This window comes from Eucyclogobius newberryi, unplaced genomic scaffold (genome assembly GCF_026437365.1).
Source record: "Eucyclogobius newberryi isolate DKJ021-1_F unplaced genomic scaffold, fEucNew1.0.hap1 SCAF_16, whole genome shotgun sequence".
In the NCBI taxonomy this organism is placed as follows: Eukaryota; Metazoa; Chordata; class Actinopteri; order Gobiiformes; family Gobiidae; genus Eucyclogobius; species Eucyclogobius newberryi.
In genome coordinates, this window is record NW_027315790.1 from 18,736,691 (window position 1) to 18,746,052 (window position 9,362).

General features: G+C 41.8%; 1 protein-coding gene across 1 annotated transcript; it reads right to left on the reverse strand.

The window, feature by feature from the left end:
- Positions 1–4,818: 4,818 nt before the first annotated feature.
- On the reverse strand, positions 4,819–7,838 carry hoxa4a (homeobox A4a). Its single transcript, XM_072447789.1, has 2 exons — positions 6,517–7,838; positions 4,819–5,788 (listed from the first exon to the last, which is right to left on the reverse strand). Exons 1-2 carry the CDS (start codon positions 6,956–6,958, stop codon positions 5,457–5,459), a joined length of 774 nt encoding a protein of 257 aa, XP_072303890.1. The 5' UTR covers positions 6,959–7,838; the 3' UTR covers positions 4,819–5,456.
- Positions 7,839–9,362: the final 1,524 nt, after the last annotated feature.

The window sequence follows — 9,362 nt, forward strand, 5'->3', positions numbered from 1 at the left end:
ACTACAACTTGAGCGCGCTGAACTTTTGATTTTACGCGCGGCAAACTCGGCCACGTTTGGATCGACTCACGCGCCACTTTCACGCACGGATTAATTTGGACTTTGCGACGCGGTTCTCGGTGAAATTGGTGATGTTAGATGTACTTTTCACGTTTTCTTTGTGTCCCCAGATTCTTCAGAGGGGCGCTGTTTCACCGGCTGCGCATTGTGCTGCTGGATAACCCCGCGGTGCCTCTGTCCACACGCCGCACGTGAACCTTTGCTTGACCCGGTGAGCGGCAGATGATGGACGGTACAAATTGTTCCCCTTTTTTGGCACCTCTATCCAACGACAAGACTCAGATTCTGGGAAAACTGGAATATTCTTGGCCCTTTTCTAAACCTTAAACGTGTGGAGGAAAATTAGACTCTGTCAAGATGTGCTGATGTCTGAGTTTTGTTTTAGTCATTTGCTCTTTTGTTTCATTTATCTTTTGAATTGTTTTTTGTATTAATGATGAAAATGGATGATTGAGAATTCATAAATCTATATATAACAGTTGTGAGTTTTAGAATCCGAGAAAGTATTGTCAATTTTGCAGGAACTTAAATTAAGGTTACTTAGCAAACTATTTATAAGGCATTAATAAGAACTAGTTATTTGTTTGTTAGCACTTATAAGACATTTACAAGCATTTATTATCATTTATCAAAATAGTTTAATAAGCATTGTATTTATGCCCTTTTTGTGGATGATTTAATAACACGTGTTTTTGTTAATGCCTTATCAACATTTAAAAGTTATTATAAGACAGCTACAAATACAAAAACAAGTAATCAGGGCTTGTAAATAGTACATCAAGGAAAGTTATTTTAAAGCATAACCAAATTGCTGACAGAAAAACATCCAAAAATAATGTTTTGTCCAAAGAGTGTAAGTGACATTGTTTGTATGGATGTCATAGTTTATGGAATAGATTTTACAAAAAAAGGTTAAAATAAATTCAGGAGTTATTAATGGAATATGAATGATGAAATGTTTTGTAACAATATTAAAGTGTACTAAAAAAAACAATATTGTAAGTTTGGACCTTTTTTTGCTGAAATGTCATAACATCAACCATTTATTTAAAGGTTCAACTCATTCAAATCTTTCTGGTTCTGTTTGTCGTCTCACAACTTAATGACAACTACATGACACCCAAAGAAATAAATCTTCACTGCCCGAGACCCAAAGCATGTTGTATATTTAATCAGATAGTGCCTCCTCCTCGCTGTCAACGCGCTGGAGCCAGACGCAGCTCCCTGGACGAGGGCCAGACAGCGGCATGTCTCCCACACACTGGCCCCACACTGGCACCACACTGGCCCCACCACTGCCCCACCACTGCCCCACCACTGCCCCAGCACTTCTCCACACTACAGTCGGGCCAAAATCAAGGCGAAATTCAATGCCTCTAAAAGCATACACTCAAAGAGAATTCTGCTGTAAAAGATCTATGAGAATGATTAAAGATGAAGTTTATCCTGCAGTGTGTTTTGTACATGTGCTGTGTTATTATTATGGGACAGAGGTGGCAACGCATTTGAAAATCCTTAATTCCAGCATACGTTTTAGTCCATTTCATGCATATTACATCTCAAGAACACCGTTTTGATGTATCAAGACAAGACGGGTTTATTTCATTTTTTTAATGAATTTATTTACTTGGAAAAATGATATGACCTGTTTGTCAGGTTAGAGTGTGAAGACGCACTCACTGCAAAATAAATGATAAATGTTCATAAATGCAAATAAATACATAATGACCATTTGAACGAAGGTTAAATGTTGATTTTGAAGCTTTTGTTTAAGTTGTTATAGCTATTTTTTTAGATCCCGAGTTCTGCTCTACATGACTTTTCTACTTGCTCTAAAATATTATCTCAATATTTAACTTTCAAACATGTATATATTTAAAATCAGAATACGCAATTGCAACCAGGCTTCTGTCTTTAACAACAAGCAGACTTGTTGATAGAAAGCAGTGCAAAACCGTGCATACAAAAATGCCATAAACAGAAATGTCATGGAAAAATAAAATAAATGCAAAAACAAAAAGGAATTCATGAAGAGGAACTCGCTTTTCATAGTTTCCTGTCATATGCAACATCTTGAGTACTTTTCTCCATTCAAAATATATTATATTTTGTTTTTTAATTGTGGATGCTATGGCAGACTTTCATCATTCAAAAACCCATCAATATTTTTTTGGTCTAATAATGTATCATATTGTTCTCTTATATGACCACTGTGCACATGATCTGTACAGAATCTTCTTTTTCATTCGTTTTTATTATGAACCTTTTGCCAATTTACCACAAATTGAAAACCCTTCTAACATTCCGTAATCCAGGTGTAATCCACTCCTCCTTCTACTTCTCATTTGAATCCATCAGCCAAGTGGTGTCGTCCCCTAAAGACCCCGCACCAGAAAACTGTAATAGGTTTCTCCTCCATGCGTTTTTCTTGCGCTTTGGTGCCAACTGTGCCAATTTAACAGCGTGTCAATCTGTGGAAAATAGAGGGTCCTGGTATCACGTTGACGCGCACAATACGCATCAATCACGACATGTAATTACTGTAGAACACTAATGGAAGGCTAATATAGGCAGAAGTGTAATATAGATAAATAGCAGGTTGGGTGTTTAACAGTAAATTTGCATAGAGTTTCTCCCCGACGCCATTTATCTAACGCGATGCATAGGAAAAAGAAACCATATGCACTTACAGTCAAAGCGATGTAAAACACTCCAGATTTGAACAAGTTATAGTTGTAAGTACTTACAGAGTTTCCAACAGGTCAAGTCAGAGATGTGGACACTGCGGAGAAGCGCTCAGAAATGAAAATATAGCCCCAATTTCACGTCTATTTCTGATCCTACTGATTCATAATTCAATAAGTCACGTGTGAAAGGTTGATTAAAAATGCATACGTTGGAAGTGACCTCTGTTTGAGTGGGATGACATGAGCAAGTGTCATTTTGAACGAGTTTGAACTGAAGTTGGGACGGGAGTGTGCGCTGGAGTCGATGGAGGGACGCCATCTTCTGCCCAGCCTCGTGCCTACACTCGAGAGGCCGAGACGTGTGTCGCGTGGGAAATGCCTTCTTAATTATTATGGCATAGTGGTTGTAATATGTTCCCACTCTATAACCCACTAATGACAATTCCATCCAAATCTACACTTTACATATAACATTGATTGGATTACTTTCGGTCTTCGCTGTGCATAATATGGTTTTATCTGCACACTCCTTTTTTAAAGTCAAATGTGATAGGATTTATTATGTATTTATTTGTTTTTTTATTGTGATTTTAATGCAATTGCCTATTTGATAGTATATGTTACATGTAGGATTAAAAAACAAACTGATTTTTTTTTGAAAGATTCGAATATTATGTCAAATAATCCAAAACACACTTAAATTATAGTATTATAGCATAGTATTAGTATTATCTGAGTTGATAGAAGAGGTTGAATGAAAGCATATAAAAATACACATTTTCACTTATAACTTTTATCTCCAAATCTAGGTCTTAACAAGTTTGGTGCATAAATATAATCATGAAGAATATCAAAACATATAATATGTAGTTTTATATTTGTTCATCGCTACGGCAACAGTCACAATTCCTTCCCCTTCTGCCATACATGGAAAACAAGAGTGAGTTTTGTGATGTTGGAATCCCTTTGGTATTTCTAAAAACGCGGTCCGCAGTAAACCGCTGGGAAACGCTCCTCTAATGACCAAACCACGGTTCGCCCGGGAAAAGCCTTTCTTTATTAATTCATTGTCATACAGACGATTAGAAGCTTTCATTGAGACGCCGGAGCGACGCATGTTGCGGCTCATATCTCGCCTCTGTCTCACCCCTGACACATCTGCCGCAGTGATGGATCATGGTGGGGCCTTCTCTGAGAATCATTTCGGTGCGAATTCATCAAATTCACACCGAAAACACACTTTTTGTTTCTGCTCTGTCTCTACATCTTAACCCAGGAGAGAAGAGAAAAGTTTGCCTATGTCCCCGCGCTGATATATGGCCTTAACATAGTGTGTGTCGAAAGGTCAGGGGTCGGCTGAAGTGCTGTGAGGCAGTGATTGGCCAGAGCTGTGCGTGTCCTTTGGGTGAACTCTATTGTTTGGATGTAGCAGGTACTGACCAACGCTCACACTCGGGTGCACGGGGATGTTCCAGTGGCCGGTGCATGGGAACAATGCGTGTGTGGCCGGATACACTGGAGGACAAACCGCAATCTGTGCTCAAGATTTGATTTCCAAAAGAATCCCAACGCTTAAGGAACAGCTGATACCTGCCTTTTACAAATACGTCTCCTTATTCACAGATTTACGCATGACAAAACAGCATTTTACGCATTCATTTTGCACACACATCCAGCCAGAAATGCTCGTAAAATGTGCATTAATTGTGTTTATTTTGTCGTTATGAAATAGATAGAAATAAAATGTGCTTGACTGCTGTAGGAACCTATTTCATAACACGTAAAATAGCGTTATGCCTGATGCGTTGGATATTACAAAGGAGCAATATATTTCAATTTTACGCACGACTCTCCAAACTAAAGTGTTTAAGATTCTGAAAAGGTTGCAATAAGAAAATGTATGTCAGCACAAATGAAATCAAATGAAGAAGCCAGAAATGCAACATTGCACTTTTTTTTGTCTTTTTCTTTTTTTTTCTTTGTGAATCATAAAAACGACACGTGTAAGTGATGCGGGCAGGTTTGATTTACGCACGGCTCCCGAGAAGAAAAAACAAGCGCAGCCACGTCATTCTTATAAGTGAAGCACAAATTTATTTCACAAAAACAGATAAAACTAGAGCTCACAACAACACTACTGACAATATACGGACAGATATTCACAGTTGAGAATACAGCACGACGTGGGACGCACTAAAGGAGGACAAAAGCAAATCTACACAAACAACAGACGACGAACAGCGACTTAACAGAATGCTTGTTCATATTGTGCCTTCATTAGGATTTGTCTATTTACAGTCAAATGTCAAAGTCACCTGGACTACATTCAAACAAACTACACGGTTTACTCTCGAGGGACGCCTCTACAAAAATGTGTGGTTCCTATAGGCGTCGAGTCTCGCTAAATATCTTTCAAGTATTTTATTAGAACTTTCCATGAGAGAGGAAATAAAAAATAAAATGAACGTACTTCACCTGACTCCATTTAATGATACAACTTTCATGTATAATGTGCGTAATTGTCCTTCTGTCATAACATTCGACAATATAGAAACGCTTCACTTGCCTGTGGGGCAGTTAAAGGTCAAATTCAAGCTTTTATGGAGAGCGCAGAGGGAAAAGGGGACATGGGTTTGAACACCGTAGAGTGTAAAATACTGGTCCATCAGATCCACATGTAAGTCTGTGTTCCGGGGTGCGGCTCGGCTACTATAGCCCAGGCGTTGGCACGAGCTGCGGCTGGGGGCCTGTCTTCATCTGCGGCTGTTGCTGTGGCCCCGAAGCAGAGGAGGCAGAGGCCGAGGACGAGCTGCGGATCTTGGTGTTGGGCAGCTTGTGTTCTTTCTTCCACTTCATCCGCCGGTTCTGGAACCAAATCTTGACCTGGCGCTCAGACAAACACATGGTGTGCGCAATCTCCACACGCCTGCGCCGGGTCAGGTAGCGGTTGAAGTGGAACTCCTTCTCCAGCTCCAGAGCCTGCTGGCGGGTGTAGGCAGTGCGGGACCGCTTGGGCACTCCTCCGTTGTAACTGGCGTTGACTACAAGAACGGAAGCAGGTGTTATGGGGTGGTTCTATGGATGGGGATCTGTCTGTGGTGCAGCCTATACGCGCCATAAAAGCCGTGAAAGGGGTCGGATTACAACTGGACAGGGCTGTTCGTGTCAAGGGGTCGAGTGTGTGTACATAAGGGACACGACACGCTGTTTGTCTCCCGTATCACTGCCGTAGTGCCGTGTAAACGCTTATCACAAGGTGGTCAAACTCTAGGGCACATGTGGGGACGAGCTGCTCTAAAGCCCCGTGTATAGACGGGCATGAGGGGCGCCTCACAGATGTCACATCCTCATCAGCTCGTATCAATGAAACGTGTCTAAATGCACACAAACACAAGTTTTACGCCTTATCTGGATGCACTTGCGGCATTACATGCATGTACTAATTGTAATCACTATTTTCATCTTATTTGCTCTTTGCTTTACTGTGGGCGGGTTGCAAGCAAAGCTTTATTACGCCATAACTGCAGAGATGATTAACAAAAACAGCAGGCTTGGATATTACGCAGATTAAGCTTTGGCTCAGATCCAGTTGCATTACAGCAGATTCTAAAAAGCAGCGAAAGCATCGCACACGGCCCCTCCAGACGCACACGGGCTATAAAATTTACGAGGGTCCTTAATTACCGACCCCGCTGCTCAATAGTCGTAAATTGCAGCTGTAAAGGGGCAGCCTCAATGGCTTGTACAAACAGAAAGACATAACACTCACCGGTGTTAACGTGCACCTTCTTCATCCAGGGGTAAACCACCGGCTCCTTGCCCTTGTTCGCCACGCCAGGGTACACCTCCCCGGCGAGGCTGCAGTCTTTAGAGGCGTTTGCCCCCGTGCCGGAGACGTCCGGGCCCGCAGAGAGCCGCGGAGGTGCGTGCTGGCTCTGTGGGACCGGCGGCTGGGGCTGGTGGTGGTGGTGCTCGCTGAAATCGTCCAGTCCCTGAGGTCCAGGCGCCGCGACGCTGCCGTAATCGTATCCCGGTTCGCTGTAGTTTGACCTCGGATAGGATGTCTCGTCGTGATGGGGGAAGCCCGTCTCCTTCGGTCGCTCGTAGTAGTCGCCAGGATTGGGGATGTAGCCGCTCTGCTGATACTCGTCGCATGGCGGAAACGAAGGCTCGATATAGTTGGAGTTTATCAAGTAGGAACTCATGGTCATTAATTTGTGAAGTGCAACAATACTAATTTTTATCGCGCTGTCGTTTTTACTGATCTCCACAAAACCCTCCTACTCCCCCTGTCAAATGTACAAAGTTGCCTGGTCACGTGCGAGGCGCCACCAATCACGTCGTGTCCTGTGGGCATCATGTAAACAGGAACCAATAGCGAGCATGGCACTGGCAGCACCGACGCTCCTCTCTTGCGCTTACGTTATGTTTTGCTTATTAAATCACGGTATATAAAGCAAAAGCAATCAGCCCAACTTGTTTACCGCCAAACTTCGGTGGGTGAGGCTTTCCGTGTGAAAAACATCTCTTCTTATGGAGGACACGGACAAAAAATGCGCGTGGACGGCAGACAAAAGGGCGCTCCTGGTGGATGTTGACAAATACGTTTGGTCATGTGTTGCGTCAAATATAAATTATGAACCAGCGAGCTCCCGAACAAGCTATTTCATCCATTCAAACACCACTTTTCTCTTGCAATGTAAAATAAGATGATTGAACTTCCCCCCACACGTAACGCTCGCAGTGATGTTGCGCAGAGACGTGCGTAAAACATGATACATCCACAAAAAGATAAAGACAAAAGAGTGATGTAGCTGGGCAACACGCACAAACACGTCTTATTTGGGTCTATTTCACTTTTATAGATATGTGTGTGTTTCTAATTCACCAAAAGCCCATCCAGTCCAGCCCTGGCCCTCAATTTGTCCCTGTTCGAGCACGGGCCACACGCCGCGTATCAGACGAGCATCACGGGCTGTTGCTTTGCTCTTTCTGTGCCATTAGAAGCTTTTAAACGCGTCTCACCAAACTGGAGCCACTTTGGAGACACATGTGGAGGCGAGGCGCACTGACGCACTGTATCCCACAAGAGAAGCCGAGCAGATGTCAGCTACAACCAGGACCTAATGGGCTCCGAGCATTGAAACGGCAGAATGGACCAGACTGAGAAATGTGCTTTCTCTTATTTCCATGCGTAACAACACTGTTTTCTCTACATTTGGATATATTTTGTTTTCCAGTGTGGTTTGGGAGTCCTGTTTTACGCGCCTTCTTTATCAGTCAGCCATAGTCAATGTAGTGTTTGTCTTATTTAGCTACATCAGTATTATATTTTCCATATTTTGCCCACACAGCACAAATTTAACACTCTGAGTTAATACTAGTTTTAAATTTGTTTTTAGCATTTTTAAGTATTATAACGTGAGGTAACTATTACTGCTTTAGCTTTGTTCGTCTGGTGAGAATCTGAGCTTTACGGCCGTCCCGCTTTATCTGGCCAGAATAGACTGACACGACAAAATATAATAATAATATTTATAATTATAATTATTATTGTTGTTGTTGTTAATATTGTTACTTATTAAAAATAATGATAATAAACTTGAAATATGAATTTTGAGTTTGCTTTGAACATTTTATTGAGGATACTAAAATTGAAAGGTTTTTTTTTATTGAAAAGTTGTAATAATTCATTTAACAGTTGCCTATTACTTAAGGCCATTCAAAAAAAAAAAAAAAAAAAAAAGAAAACATTATAAACATATGCCAATCCGAGGGTTACTCGTGGCCTCAGCATGAGATTTGGCAAAGTTTGAAATGTGTTGATGAACTGGAATCATGCTTTTATTATCAAATAAATTAATGATTCCATTATCCCCTGTATTTAAAACATACTCTTTTGCAGCTGTGTGTCCCAGTGGTTCTTCTAACGTCCAAAGCACAACCATTTTATCCCAGAAAGTGGCAGTATTTGCTGAATTTGTTCTAAGTTTTAATACATTCTAAACTGCACATTTTTCTCATATTGAAATGAGCTCGGATAAAAATAGAAAAATCATAATCTTACCGTGTTTCCTGAGGGTGTCCATCACGTCAGCTTGCTGTGTCCACTCCATATCCATGAGCCTTGTCCCTGAAAGTCCAGTCCAAAGTGTGGTCCTCACTGTCCACGTAAGCCGGGCCCTGCGCGCACAAATACCACAGCAAAGTTTGAAAATATCAAATGCTTTTCTTTTCTCTCTTTGCCCCCTTTCTGCTCCCCACGATCCCATTCTCTCCCTCACACCGATAACTTCTGCTTGACCCCCGAGTGACACCGTTTGCATTTTGTTTCTGATTAATCTTGCCCATTGACAGTCTTTGTTAAACAACAAGGCGTGCCCTTTTTCCAAAGAGGCGACATTTTCATATCTGTTAGACGCGCTGACCTGGGCTTCACCCCGGACTTGGACTTCAGTTGAAGAGTGTGGGGGAGCGCCTGAGCCTAATGCAGGGCAGCAGAAGGATGGACCCTGATGGCACCCGTCCAAAAATACTGCTTCTATAGTTCTTTCACTCAACACTGCACACAAATACATTTAAAGTCAACCAAATGATTACTACAAGTATTGATTT